Below are 16,082 nucleotides of genomic sequence, written 5' to 3'. Positions count from 1 at the left end.
AAATAATAGGAGTATGAATTATAACATGTTGCACATAATTATAAACTTAACTACCATATATATGTATACATATATCCAACTAATACTTTGCTTAATATTTTATCCACTAATTGCAATTTTTCAATAATACAAGTGGGATTTGAAAGATCAAAATGTTTGAAATATCCTTCTTGACAAAATTTGGCTTCATTTAAATAGGTACTTTTGAAATTTTTAGAATTTTGAAATATATATATATATATTATAAAATTATTTTATGTAATATTTTATTAAAAGAATAAGTATTTGATAAGATGTTTTAATAAAAAAGAATATTACTGTTAATAAATAATATCAAAAATTTTAAAAATATGTGTAAATAAAGTAAAAATAAAAAAAATAAAAGTGAAAAGAGTCTCCATTCAAAGTCATTTTTGCATATATATATATTGATATATTAATTTTTATATCTTTTTAGATAATAATAATAATAATAATAATAATAATAATAATAATAATAATAATAATAATAATCGACATTTACCCAAAGTACATTACTAAAAAACAAACACACAGGCACCATCAATGATAAAACAAAAACATCTTTGAAATAATCTAGAAGAGGGTCTAAATAATTTTATTGACTTTTATTTTACGTTAGAATAAACGTTTAAAATTATATATATATATATATGTGTGTGTGTGTGTGTGTAAGATTGTTATTTTTATGCACGCTTCTCTCTATATTGAAAAAATAATAATAATAATAATAATAATAATAATAATAATAAGTAATAATTAAAAAATTTAGTGGGAGGCTTTATTATGAATATGAATGCAACCAAATTGGTTTAAACAAAGCTATAATTTAATTTTAAATAATTAGGTAGTTTCAAGATTGATGATCTGTGAATTTCACCTAATTCGATTTGTGTGATGTCTTCGTATACGATTATTTATTTTTAATTGTGGCGGCTTGTGAAATATTTCTGGTCCTATTTCTGTCTATGCCTTTATAAATATCCAACTTTATCTGATATAATTGTGGAATAAAAAAATAAAAATTGATCAAGTCATTGAAGTTCTCATTTTTGTATTTTTAAATATATGTATTTTTTGTGGTATAAAAAATCATGATAATATAAAAGTTAATAATACTTTGTTTGAATTTTGTAAGTTGATGTATATTATGGATATGTTTTCCAAAGGTGGTTTGGTTCGATTTTACTGTACACTTACTGTGAATAGTAAAATGGGCGCCAAACTTTTTTTTTTTTAATTTAAAATTCTGTAGAAAATACAATTTTTTATAATACAAATAAATAAAAATTTAAATATATATATATATTGGTTATAATATAAATTTATAATCAAATCATACCATATAAATTTTTATCAATTAAATTTAATATATATTTATATTATTTTATTCATTATCCATCAAATCAATGCACGTCAAAACTCCCCAAACTCCAACCAAAATTCAAACTTATCCTAAAATTCAAATAAAAACCAAATACAGATCCAACTTTCCCCAAACTCCCCTAAAAAACACACCCTATATATTGTGCTAATGAATATATATTTTATATATTATATATTTTATAATATTTATTAAAAATTGTGCCAATCAAATTCGAATTTTTTTTGGTCAGGTTTTCATTTTATTGCCATTTTATGATTAAAAAAGGAAGGAAAAACAATTCTAAAAAAATATTAATATTTGAAATTAAAACTAATGCCAAAAAGATTATAACGGAAATTATATTAAAGAAAATTATTGTTTAAAAAAAACTGTAATTAAGGGGCTTTTTTTTTAAGGAAATAGTTCACTATTAAATCTATATTTAAAAATATATTTATTATTTAAAATATAAATATACAATATAATTATATTTATTAATATTTGATGAAAAAAAAAGTAGTCTTTTATTTTAATTATAAACAAACAAAATAAACAAACAAATAAAGCCAAAATATACACACCACCAACACCAAGAGTGAATTTGGAATTTGACTGGTTGGTGAGAAGCATTTGCAAAGGACCTGTTTGTTTGTGTTCCCAAATTTAGTTTGTACTATAATTTTGATTTTTCTTTTTCATTTTAAATATTTTTTAAAATTTCTAAAAAACGTACGGGACTTGTATTATTCTTTTTCATTTTCTATTTCTATTTTTTAAATAAATGATTATATTTACATATTAAATTTTGTTCTCATAAATTATATTAATTATATATAAATATTTATTTTATTATATAGTTTTATTTTTTATAAAATAATTTTGATATCGAATACTTTTTTAAATTTTTTATTTGACTTTTGCATATATTGAGTGTGATTGTTAGTATTTTTAATTTAAAGTATTTTTATGTTAAATATTAGAAAATATATTTCTAATATATAAAAAATAATATTTTAAATTGAATTACTAAATTTTTTAAATATTTAAAAAATATATAATATATAGTATTATATTAATATGTATATATATTGTATTTTTTATAATATTAATTATAAAATACATATATTTTTGGTAAGTGAACACACATTTATAGTAGAAAATTTTTTCTTTTGCACATATATATTCATGCATTTTAAATATTAATTTTAAAATACTTTTATCAAATATATTTTTCATTTCAAATATTATGTAGTTAAAGTTACCTTTATAAAAAAGTACTAATAACAAACCAATAGCTTGGTTGTCACCCAAAAGACCAAGTCACAAATAACATTATTATAACAATTAATTACATTAATAACACTATTGATTTACTATAACAACTGGGCGTTAATAACAATTTTGCTAATCAAATTGATACTATTATTATTATTATTATTATTATTATTTACTTGACCAGCATTGTTCATTGAATCAAGAAAATGTGCATAATGTAACAATTTTGATTTCTTCATTCTCTTGTTAATTCAACTTATGTGCTTGAATAATCAAAATAAACTAAATTTATATAAAAATGAATTAAGGTTACTTTAAAAATAAATAGTCATTTACATTATCGGACCTAATTCGTAGGTTATTAAATTCGATCGAAAATTCTCACAGCACTAAAAAAAAATAAACATATATAATAATAATAATAAAAAGAAGTAGCCTTTGATACATAATGACAAAACTTTGGAAAATGTTTGTGAAACCCCAACCTAAATATTCCTACTTATATCCTATCCATTAATGATCATATTCTATTCACTGATAACATAAGTTCTAAATAGAATAATAATTTTTTTAAAAAAAAAAATAAAAAATAAAAAATGCAATTTAAAGAAAAATAAAAATTCTAAACCTTGCAATTATGAAAAGAAAAGATGCATGAAATTATAAATTGAAAAGAGACCAACTAAAGTAGATAAGTAAATCTAAATAACCCAACAAAAAAGTTGGTTCAATTTTAAAGCAACATTCGAGTGCTGAAGGCAGCCAAATTAAAAGAGGAGATATAATTATAGCATAGTATATAGCAAAGTAAGAACTAATCAACATCCAAGATTGATTGTAAGAACTTAGCAGGCAGTAGTAGTAATAGTCGTCGTCGAACAAGAAGAAATAACCTCAGGTGCAAGAAAACAAAGTCGCGAGTAGAAGAAGGAGAACCGAAACAAGTAGAATCTTAATCTCACTGCATCAGTCTTCATCTGCAGTTACGCATTAGGAAGCCTTGGCCTCACTGGCGTCTTCGAAGGACTCACCCTGCACAACATTATAATCGATCAAAAGAATCAGTAATAAAGTCGAAACTTCTTACTTGGCTCTGCAACAACACTCCTTGTTAACACAGTTTGGTTTTGTTTGTACCTGATGCGCTGGGATCCTAGCATTTCGCCACAGCAATCGAGAGCAAGGATTGCGCTCTCAGCCTGCAAAAGTTAGCAACATTCGTGAATAATTTCAAAATTGTATCTTTCTTTCATCGGTTTAACTAATAATAAGCCTATGATGTTATAGGCACCTGTTACTCTGCTGATACTAACAGCACATGAGTTGTAAACTAACGGTAAAAATATATTTTAATACAATACAAATACTGACAACACACGACAAATAGACTTTTATTGTTAAACTAAAAGTGGCCTTGGCTGATAAAGGAATTGTATTATGGAAAAAGTGAATATACCATGTAGAATTCAACAAATGCAATTCGTGTGGAGTGCACGTTGTCTCCCAAGAGCCTCAGTCGAGAAACCTACAAAAAGTCATACAAACTCAAACATTTGACGAACCCAACTTATTGGATGTCATTTCTACACATACCGCTCCACATCTCCTCTCGAAAAAAAACTTGACATCAGCTTGAGAAACCTGCACTCGAAAAAAAAAATAAAATAAAATTGAAGGAATGTGATTAAAAATGAAAGAGGATCACAAACCAAATTTGGGTAAACCATGTGACACAGGTAAACAAAGAAATCAATAAAAAATCTACCTTCTTATCAATGTTTGTACAGTAGACTGTTCGAGCACACATCTCGCGTTCATCCTCAGACTGCACATTATAATCAGTTTATATACTAATCACAACAAGATTAGATACCAATAACATGCAGAGAAATGATGTAAGAAACTTGTTGTCAGAGGAAACAAAACTGAAAGCTTGCTCTTACCCTGGGAAGGAACGTTGGATTCACAGGCAGAATGGCAGTTTTTGAAGGCATGACTTTGATAGGAGAGAATCCTAACAGTGACCCAGACAGGCTAAGAGCAGCTTTGGCAGAATCTGTCATTTTACAGGAAGAAAGACAACGTATTAAGAGCTCCGACAAGGATGAAAAGTAACTATGGGCAAAATATGATCACTCACATTCATCAGCAAATTCTACAAAAGCAAAGCGGAGACGAGAGTGAGCATCGCCACAAACACGACAATCAACAACCTGAAATACAAGAAAGAAAGAAATGTTGTACATATTCAGTTCTATGGACCGAAAGTAAAATGAATGGACTATTCCTTGCACATGGATGGTACAACATTTAATATAATGGCGTCTGTTTCCTTTCCGAGCAAAAACACCAATTTAATGAGAACAGAGACAGACAAAACATTTTCAGGAAAACAGAATAATTTAATTAATAGTTTAGAGAAAAATGTATAGTTCATTGGGCATGGCTATTCGACTAGCAATAAAACATAAACTTCCAAAACAACAGCATTGGTGCACACAAACCAACAACTTCCAACACAATAAATTCAGCTTACACGTGAACCACATGAGAACAGGCCATGGTTATTATCTAGTTTCGAAAAATTACAAACACGTGTCATCACCAATTGATTTTCTGAAAATTCTAAATTACTGTTACCAAGAATTTATAAATTTAACTGTCACCTCGAAGGTTACTGTGATCAAATGGCAGAAGAAAACTATCACCATATTTACCATTGTATAGAGTGATCAAATGGCAGAAGAAAGTACAAGATTCCCATCTAACTGTCTAGGTAGTTCACCAAATGATTCCGTAGATGTGTATTGTGGATTATCCATTGGAACTGGAGATGAGTATTAAATTCACAGTAGCATAGCTTAAATTTCAGTATTTTTTATTTTAGAAAGAAAATCAAATCAAATCAAATCATTGCTGTTTTACTAAGAAACTGGTGCCAAAACTATTCCAGTGCTTGTTGAATACGAATTCATGTCAAATTCATTAATAATATACCATATTTACAAATATAGTACTGTAAATAGATGAACAAACTAGAACAAACCTATTATAAACAGTCATTTGAAAATAAAATTAGGCCCCATTTAGTTGGAGGAATTTGGATTATGTGTTTGTTTGGGGGTTTGGATTTTGAGTTGAGATTTGAATAGTAAAAAATTTGAATTTGAATAGTTATATGATGTGATATAAATAGGTAGTGATGTGATGTTTTGAATGTAAAATTAATTTTTAGTATAATATAAAAAATGAAAAATAGGTGTTTGATTAGATATTTTTGGGGGGAAAAAATTGGATGAATAGTAGATTTTGGGACAAATCCCCCAAACAAACACACCTTTAAGGTATTTCAAATTACTCTATCAAATCCATTAGTATCATTTGACAATGCAATGAATTTCCAATCTCCAAAATTGGCAATGGATTTCAAATCATCCCATTTTTATATTTCAAATACCCTTTACTAAAGTATTTCAAAATCATTCATTTAAAATCCACCCTCAAATCAAAATCCTTCCAACCAAATGGGGCCTTAATGAATTTAAAAGAATCACCAGAGTGAACTTATCTACTGACCATACAATCAATTTTCTTATTTTTTACTTCTCATTTTAGAATTTCACAAAATATAATCCTGCAGCTGAAGCAGAAAGAAGCTACTATCATTAACTCTGCAGTGGAATAATCCACGTCAATCTTGAGTAGAAAAACTTACTGGTCCATACCCACTGAACACAGCAGCAAGTCGCTCCTCAGTAACCTTAATTGAGAGATAAAAAGCCACATTAGCTTAAATCCTCATAGGCCATGTTTACTTTAAAAGACTAATTAGCATTTTAAACTAATTCCTCTTTTATAGTAAACACCCCAATGATATACCATGAAACCAGGGAAATAAAATCCTTTCGGTGTTATACTTACATTATTGTCAAGATCAGATACATAGACAGTCCGCCTGATACTGTCTTCTCTCTGAGCTTTAGAAGCTCTGCTACTTGTTCTTTTCCGGCCTGAGCTGTAGTTTCTCTTCTGAAAAACAAGAGAGCACAATCAGAGCTTGGCCAATCAAACAGTAGACAAAAAGCTAAAGGATGTCAAGACAGAACTAAGAACGGCAGGAACATCAATTTTACAATTAAATGATCAGATACGTAAACACCGAGAGATATGTGGAAAAAGTAAATGCATTACCACATAAGATGCTGAAAAAATTATTAGATTACCAAATTTATCACACAAATGTTGTATGCATTGTTGTCAACATGGACAGTTTGGGGAAGAACTGCTCCGAATATGTGAATGTTTGTAAGGTTAATGATGACATATTAACCATCAAGTGAACATAATACATCTCAAAATGACAACTTCAAGTCACTATGACACTGTAAATTTGTATAGTATACAACTACACATCAAGTAAACAAAGCCGTAAGAGAATTATATTCAATACATTCATGAAATACATTATTCACAATAAATATATGAAAACCACAGTCCTGGAAAATTCTTTTCTAAGGTAAAATTTAAAACCATTTAAGAATCTACAAATGGACAAACCATATGAACACAACTTCCATTTTTGTTTTGTCTCTCCAACTGATTTAGAAAATTTTAGCTTGATCATGTGTTCGATTTTGAAAGAATCTTGCAGGTGAGGTGAACTCATATCTGTAACCACACCTTCAAGCTCAGAAGCAGAAACATATAATTTATTTAGCATTATCTGAGGCATCGAAAATAAGGGCAGTTAAATGATCGAACGAAGACTGAATTTCCACCATTGAATTTCACAAACTAAACCATCTTATAATGTGGAAAAAAAACTAATAAATTGAATCCAAAAATCGAAAACAGAGTGCAATTAATTCAATCAATCGGATAGAAACAGAATATCCAAATTTTCTACCTTACGATTGTCCGGAGAACCATCATTTCCAGAATTCATAGCAGAAATCACAAAGCCATAAGTCCCAATTTGGCCATAATAATTAGATGAAGGTATAAACTCCTTAGCCAGGGGATTCAGCTTCAGTTTTTCCAACATATCAACGAAATTCTTCATCTTCATTTCTGATTTCGAATCGAGATTGGGCTTAACATCCGAATCCTTTGGACCGTCGTCTACATCCACCTCAGAACCGAAATCAGAATTTCCATTGTTTTCAACGCTCTTCTCAGTGACAGAGTCTGTATGTTTCGGTGATGCAGGCTCAAAAGCGGTGGGGGAATCCATCCCCGCCGCCGCCTCACCAAACACCTCCGCACCGGCAGCCATGGAATCAACGAACAACCACAGACAAAAAAAAATTAAAATTAAAAACAAAAACAAAAATTCCGACACTACTTTATCAAAAGAAATCCTCAATTAGAGAGATCGGTCAAAAACAATGTTCCGATTGCTCCTTGATCTCCGCCCAAAAACCCATTCCCAGAAAGATTAAACAGAGAAGAGAAACAACGAGGAAAGACGACACAATTATACAACAGACGCCATAAATGTGAATAAGGGCTATTTTCCCTAAAGCATATTCTTGATCACAAAGTGGTGGCAGTGGTTTTGGTGGTGGTTTATGGGAAGCAGCTGTACGGCTCTTCGGCTTGCCCTTGGCCTTGGCCTTGGCCTTGATGCACAAACTAAACAAGAATGGGAATGGGGAGCAGACACACACGCACACCCAATTTAACTGAGGAATGGGAGAAAGATGGGATGCAGAAATCGGAGCCAACGGCCCAACCATGTACTGGAGCCGAGCCGAGCCGAGCCGAGCCGCTTCATCTTTGTCAATTCCTATGATGATCTTAGGTTTGGTAGGGATTTTGTTTATTTCATTTTATTCTATAGTTTAATACTCCATGTTTGGCAAAGTTTTCATTTGTTTATTTGGGCTTTATTTATTTTTTTATAATTTTGGAATTTGTTGTCGATACTCTTTGTATAGATAGGCATTCAGGTCGGATAGTTGGGATTTATTAGGGTCAGTTTGGTTCAAAATCAAGGTAGGGGTGGGGGGAGGAATTTTAATGGAATGGAGAGGAGGTGGGAGAGGGTGAAAGAGAAAATATAATAATTTTACTATTTTATCTTTAATATAAATAAATAAAAATAAAAATATTTAATAAAATTTTATTAATTTAATAATAAAACATCAATGAATAACGTAGTTTATTTTAAAATAAATATATATTTATATTATGTAAATAAAAAAAAATTATATATAAAAAAATTAAATCATTCAATAACAAAATAATTATTTTAACATAAATTTTATTTATTTAGAATAAATTACAATATAAATATAATAGACATGAATCTATTTTATTAATTACTCCCTCAATCCCACATAATTTGTCTCTATTTTCTATTTTCGTTTGTCCCACGTAATTTGTCCTTTCTATTTTTGAAAATATAATTATACATTTTAACCGCATTTTAAATTTTAAATTTTATAATTTTCTTAATTTTAATTAAACTATTTATTTATCTTAATTTTAATTTATAATTATTTTTACTAAATACTAATTATTTTTACCAAACATTTATTAATTATTTACTAATTATATTTTACCTAAATTGTGTCTACAGTAATACACCCATATTACATAGGGAGTAAAACCTAACAGTTTAATTAAATGATTAAAATAAATTTAATTTAATTTATATAACATTTTATTTTATAATTTAATTACATTATAAAATTTAAAAATATTATAACTAATTATTAATTATAAAATACAGTATAAAATAATTTATGTATAATTAAATATAATAATAATTTTATAAAATAAAAACATAGACATCTTTATCTTCCTGTCAAATTCCTCCGATTTTAAGGAAAAATAACTTAAATTTATTTTATATTCCAACTCCTTTAAAAAAATTGAACCAAATGAGGTAATTGTAATTTTTTTATTCCCTCCCCTTCGTCGCCCTCCAAATTCATCAAACCAAATATACTCGAAGGAAAATTCAATATTTTTGAATTAATCAAATAGATGTATTTTAAATAAATATATATATGTTTGGATTTGAGATACCCATAAAAAAACCCGGATCAAGTGTCGGGTATGAAATTCATACTCGAACCCGCCGACTACCCAAACTTAGGTGTTAGCACAATTTTATAGATAATTTATTTGATAAAACTCTGATTATATGCGAAGAATTTACTATTAGTATTTCTTGTATGAATAGTAATTCTTACCTCTCATAATAAATTCATTTCACATTTTAAAAATTATTATATTATTTTGTATTGATATTTTTGGTGCATTTAATATTTTGTGTAGGTGTTAGGTATTAGGACAATGACCATTAATTTGTAAGTTTCTAAATTGAAATAGGAAATACGTCTAAAAATAACATTTAAATATTTGTATGAATAAGTCAATGATGTTTGCATGGATAGATATGACTTATGATATAATTTCCAAAGAAAACAAGTTTTTTTTTTTTTTTTCAAGTTTTGGCATTATTATTTTTTTGTTATTTTATGACAACATTTATATAAATATGAAATGAATGGTTAATAGTATAATTATTGGATAAAAGAAATTATTCAATATTGTTTAATATTGTATAATTCAATATAAATAAAGGGGTTGTCATTTGATATATATTGATACATAATTGTTAAATATAATATTTTCATGTCATGAGATTAAGAGTTGCAATTTTGGCCTCAGATATTTGACACTTGATCATCTATATACATTTATATAAATTAAATACATTTTGGTCAGGTTGGTAATCAAAATTGTAACAAATATAACTTTAAGTACTTAAGAAGTTAACCTAACAAGTTCATCTTCTTGCCCAACTCATCAACTCACTAACTATAAATAACACAACACATAACACATAATCAACACAAACCCTTAATTACTTTCATCAAAATCAACCATCAATTCTCAATTCCCAATTCCCAATTCCAACAATGGCTGCCTCTAAAACCCTAATTTTTTTTCACTTGATCATCCTAACCATCACTCTCTTGGCCACTCTCCGGTCAACCGCCGCGTCGTCGCGCAACCTTCTGCAAACTTCTCAACCGGCATTCCCGGCGATCCCTCCTCTTCCTTCTACACCTAAATTTCCATCATTTCCGACCACTCCTTTGCCGACTATTAATCCCTCGTTGCCAAAGTTGGCATTTCCGCCATTTCCGAGCACCATCATCCCAAACATGCCATCGATCCCCGGATTCCCAACCTCCATGCCATCGATTCCCGGCTTCCCAACCTCCATGCCGTCGTTTCCTTTCTTCTCGCCGCCGCCGTCAAAATAGGCGACATTCGACGTAGCAAATTACACTTGCTTTACTACTATATATACTAACTACCTCATCGATCTCCTCGCGGGATTTGATTTTTATTGTTTTTTGGTTGTTGCATTTTTATTGTTTTTTTTTTGTTTTTATGTGTGAATTTGCAGTCGCTACACTTCGAGTGCGCTCTAGATTTGTTGTATTTTATTATTGTACTTGCATTGTGTGGCACGGGATATATAGAACTATCTTGTTTTAATTTTATGTACTTTAATGATATGTTTTAATGATATATATTGCATTTTATATATGACCATTAGTTTATAAATCTATGGTCTAATTATATATAATAAAAAGTTTCGCATGAAATATACAATTATCATATCGATATTAATTGAACCTTTCGATTATATGGTGAGATGGGAGTAATTTTCGTTAACGAGGTATAAAAGTATAAAGGATAAATGTATATAAAAAAAATTGTAACTTCAAAATTATATATGTCAAACGAGCAGACAGGAGGACGAGCCAAAAGTTAAGAACATGAAATATAAATAAAAAGTTAAAAGTTTTGTTTAGTTGTGGTTTGAAATGAATATTTTTATTTAAATAATATTTTGATATAATATTTTATAAATTTTTTTTTTTTTTTATTGAAATTAAAGTAAAATAGTATAATTTGAATTTAAAACGATAAAAACACAAACATAAAATAGAACATAACATTCTATATACATTAAGCGGTAGCAATACAAACAAACCCATAACTTATGCATTTTTATATGTAAATAAACGATGATGACATATTTGGATAAACAAAATTTGAATGAAAAACGAAAAAAGTTTATTATACACAATTAAAATAAACAAATCCTAAGGATATGTTCGATATAGAAAAATGAGAAAATTATTTTTATTCATTTTTTTATTTTTCTCTCGTATATACGAAGAATGGAAAAAAATGAATGCCGAAAAATGATGCACTAATATACGATGTTAAATAGCGTTAAAAATTTTTAAATCATAAATCTCATGGTACTGAGTCTACCTATACCAAACTATCTCTTATATAACTAAGATAAATATTTGATATATACTCTTTCCGTCCGGCTAATAAATATACAATTTTTTTTTTTTGTGCAAGAATAATAATGTAACAAAAAGTAAAAATATTTGTGTTAAGAAAAAAGATATTTAATAAAATAGCAATCAAAATAAAAATATATATACTTTTTTGCAAGAAAATATTCAAGTAAATTGAATAAAAATGATAATTAAATTAATCAATCGGAAGAAGTATTTAAAGTTTGTTTAATTTTGATTTGAAATAATTTAAATTTTAATTTAAATAGTAGTATTTAAATATAATATTCTATAAGAACTACGCCCTCCGTCCCAATACAACAGTCTTGTTTATTATTTTTGTCAATCTCAAAACAATAGTCTCATTTCCATAAATAAATCATTATAAAATTACTCTCATTTTTTCATTAGTATTACACAATTGCCACTACTTTTTATACTAATACATTCACAAGTCAAAAAAGTATTTTATCCATACTTTTTACTCACTATTCGTATAAACTATAATTATGGGACGAAGAAAGTATTTTTTATTGATAGTAATATGTTCGCGTTAAGTAGTAAACTTTTTTATTTAAAAACATCTCCTTCAAATTTGGCCCATGTTAATTCAAATTTGGCCCAAGTTAATAGTGACTCAAAGTGGCCCAATCTTAAAAATAAAATAAAATCACTTAAAAAATTAAAATTCAAAACACACTTGTAATGTTGATTATATCTATTTATACATATATATATATATATATATTTTCATAAATGAATAAATTTTAAATAAAACAAGGTCTAGTTATTTTAGCCTTAAAAACGTTATACAAAATTCTAAAGTAGTGTTTATAATAATATTACACAGCACGGGGCCATGTAATGTAAAAACGTTGTTAGGTCTTAACAGTTGAGATGCGTATTAAGGCTAGGCAAGAAAAAACTGGTTGGGTTGCAGCACCTGCATCTGCATCTTCTTTGGTATCATCGCCATTGATATATCTTGCCAGACCTTGCATTTGTTTCTCCGCCCCTTCTCTTTTTTCTCCCTGATTCTATTCTATTTATACACACATTGCCCGATTCTCTCCTTTCACTCAATCTCCAATTTTGCTCTCGTTCATACGCACCCTTCACCGAGGAGTACATGGCTGCCATCTTGCAATCTGTTGGAGTCACGTCGGCTTCTTTTCAGCTCCCGGATCACTCCAATAAATCGCCTGCCTTTCCCGTTTGTTCCCTCCCAGGTTACTTTTTAATTTTTAATTTTTAATTTTTGGTTTTTTTCTGAATTTTGATTTTGAGCAGTTCGAATTTGGTTGGGGAAATTTGGGAATTTTAGGTTGATATTGAATCTTGAATGATATCGTAGCAGTAATCGGTTTGGATTCATTAACCTGTGATTTCTAATCGTGATTTTAATGTTTGTTGTTTATATCAGTGATTAGATCTGAGAAAAGCTCGAGTTTTGATCCGATTCGTGGAATTGGGAAGGCGAGAAAGGCGGTTACCAAAGCAGTTACGGTCTGTGTTTCCTCTTGCCTTATTAGGTTCTTTCGTCGATAATATTGATTTGGATTTTGTTTCTTCAAAAGAATTTTTGTCATATTTTCTGCATTTGGGGGTTTTCAGGCACAGGCTGAAAATTCTGCTTCAGCAGCTTCGAAACCAGGGTACGTTTCCGAAATCTTACCCAATATCTGTCATTAGATTCAATTGATCTGATAATGCGTCTATGAAAATATATGATTTACAGTTCATCTTACGAACATGATACTTAATGTAGATTCAAACTTCATCCAATGAAAAACATATAAATTTAAAGTGCATTTTCTGATTTCATTATGTTAGAAATTCGCAGTTGTTTCTTGCATGTTATTGATAAGACAGTGAAAGCATTCTCTACATAGTGGTTGAGCTCTTCAAAGTATCTGAATCCTAACCAACATTATGTCCTTGTATTTGCTCTACTTTTGCAAATATTTTCTTCGAAACAATGCTTTTGATCAACTGTGTTGGATCGCTAGGCTTTGGACATGTACATTGATGTTTTGATAGGAATTGTAGACATTAAGGATAATATCAGTTTCCATTTAAAGATGCTCATCGGTAAATTGATAGTGAGAAATGAAGTACATGTGCTCGTTCATATAGATATCACATCGTGCAACTACCTCCTTTCAATTATATTGCATTACCAAAGCATGCTTCTGAAGTCAGCAAAATGTGAAAGGCAGGAAAATTCGAAGACATGGTTGGCTAATCTATTTATTTCATGTGGATGTTTGTTAGATTTTCTGCAAATCTTTTGAAGGATGATTTGATAGTTTAGTACTCATTTGAATTTAGAATCGTAAACTCTACCTATTTCAGTGTTCTCCGTAGGTAGGGGACACTCTTTCATCAGTCGAAATTGGGGAAAACACAATGCTTTTATTTTCAGCATGATTACTAGCACATAATGATATCTATATATGACTTCAACATCGTTTAATGAGAAAATAGTCCATCTAAAAGATGTGCATGCTTGTTGTATTTCAGCAACTCCTTTTTATGTCGAAATATTTATTCTATATATTGTATAGACTCGAAATGACATTACTGGTAATTTCAGGCATGAACTCTTGCTATTTGAAGCCCTGAGAGAAGGGTTGGAGGAAGAAATGGACAGAGATGTTCGAGTTTGTGTCATGGGTGAAGACGTAGGCCATTATGGAGGTTCGTACAAGGTCACCAAAGGCCTTGCGGAGAAATATGGAGATCTGAGGGTGCTCGACACGCCCATTGCTGAAAATTCTTTCACAGGCATGGCCATTGGTGCAGCCATGACTGGTCTGAGGCCAATCGTCGAGGGCATGAACATGGGATTTCTTCTACTGGCCTTCAACCAAATATCCGACAACTGTGGAATGTTGCATTACACCTCCGGAGGGCAGTTCACGATCCCAACTGTGATCCGAGGGCCAGGAGGAGTCGGGCGCCAGCTCGGGGCAGAACACTCTCAGAGACTCGAGTCCTATTTCCAGTCCATTCCTGGAATACAGATGGTTGCCTGTTCGACTCCATACAATGCCAAAGGTCTGATGAAAGCTGCCATCCGTAGTGAGAACCCTGTCGTGCTGTTCGAGCACGTGCTTCTTTACAACCTCAAGGAGCGGATTCCCGACGAGGAGTACGTGTTGTCCCTCGAAGAGGCGGAGATGGTTAGGCCCGGGGAGCATGTGACGATCCTGACGTACTCGAGGATGAGGTACCATGTGATGCAAGCTGCGAAAACTTTAGTCAACAAAGGTTACGATCCTGAGGTCATCGACATTCGGTCTTTGAAACCCTTTGATCTTTACACCATCGGGAATTCTGTGAAGAAAACGCACAAGGTGCTCATCGTTGAGGAATGCATGAGAACCGGGGGCATCGGGGCGAGCCTTACGGCTGCAATTAATGAGAATTTTAACGATTATTTGGATGCTCCGATTGTTTGCCTGTCGTCGCAGGACGTGCCGACTCCTTATGCTGGGACATTGGAGGAGTGGACGGTCGTTCAGCCGGCGCAGATCGTCGCTGCCGTCGAGCAGCTCTGTGGGTAGTTTTTTAGCAATGGTTGTGGTACTTGCTTCTCCTTCGTTGCCTCTTTTACCATTGTTTCTTATCTCAAGCACTTTCTGTTTAGTTTTGCTGCTGCTGCTGCTGTGTTATTCATTGGAATGCTTTTTCTGTTAGCTTAATTTAAATGGTTATGAACATTGGAAGATTTAGAACACATGTTTCTGTGTTGATAAATCAAGTTTTGGATTTCCATCCTTTTGCTATGATCTCTCTAGTGATTTTAAAGTTCCAAAATTAGTTACATTTCCTATGTTTAGGAAGTTTGTTGCGCCGATATGAAAATGTGACATTATTTATTTATTTATCAAATAAATAATATGCATTTGCTAAATCCGTCATGCATAAAAATCAAATAAATAATATAAAAGGAACATCAACATAAATCTTTTATCAATTTTGATATTTATTATTTTTATAAAAAGTTTTTGTTGTTGTTTCTTTCCTCTCATATGAAGAGGACATTATATTATTAGGTTCACTTATTCTCT

At 30.2% G+C, this 16,082-nt stretch overlaps 2 protein-coding genes across 2 annotated transcripts; one reads left to right on the top strand and one right to left on the bottom strand.

Annotated features, from left to right (window-relative positions):
• Positions 1–3,310: 3,310 nt before the first annotated feature.
• Positions 3,311–8,445, bottom strand: LOC127254496 (polyadenylate-binding protein-interacting protein 8-like). The gene is made up of 10 exons (XM_051279623.1): positions 7,566–8,445; positions 6,581–6,688; positions 6,375–6,419; positions 4,800–4,872; positions 4,603–4,715; positions 4,425–4,484; positions 4,253–4,300; positions 4,116–4,184; positions 3,797–3,858; positions 3,311–3,691 (listed from the first exon to the last, which is right to left on the bottom strand). The coding sequence occupies exons 1-10, from the start codon at positions 7,932–7,934 to the stop codon at positions 3,643–3,645; spliced, it is 996 nt and encodes a 331-aa protein (XP_051135580.1). The 5' UTR covers positions 7,935–8,445; the 3' UTR covers positions 3,311–3,642.
• A 4,428-nt stretch (positions 8,446–12,873) lies between these two features.
• On the top strand, positions 12,874–15,802 carry LOC127254495 (pyruvate dehydrogenase E1 component subunit beta-like). The gene is made up of 4 exons (XM_051279622.1): positions 12,874–13,235; positions 13,430–13,512; positions 13,621–13,661; positions 14,603–15,802. The coding sequence occupies exons 1-4, from the start codon at positions 13,136–13,138 to the stop codon at positions 15,573–15,575; spliced, it is 1,197 nt and encodes a 398-aa protein (XP_051135579.1). The 5' UTR covers positions 12,874–13,135; the 3' UTR covers positions 15,576–15,802.
• The last annotated feature ends 280 nt before the right edge of the window (positions 15,803–16,082 follow it).

This window comes from Andrographis paniculata, unplaced genomic scaffold (assembly GCF_009805555.1).
Source record: "Andrographis paniculata isolate CXL003 unplaced genomic scaffold, ASM980555v1 Contig52END, whole genome shotgun sequence".
NCBI classification, from domain to species: domain Eukaryota; kingdom Viridiplantae; phylum Streptophyta; class Magnoliopsida; order Lamiales; family Acanthaceae; genus Andrographis; species Andrographis paniculata.
The sequence above is the reverse complement of the archived record's forward strand: the minus strand, read 5'-3'. Positions and strand labels throughout refer to the sequence as shown.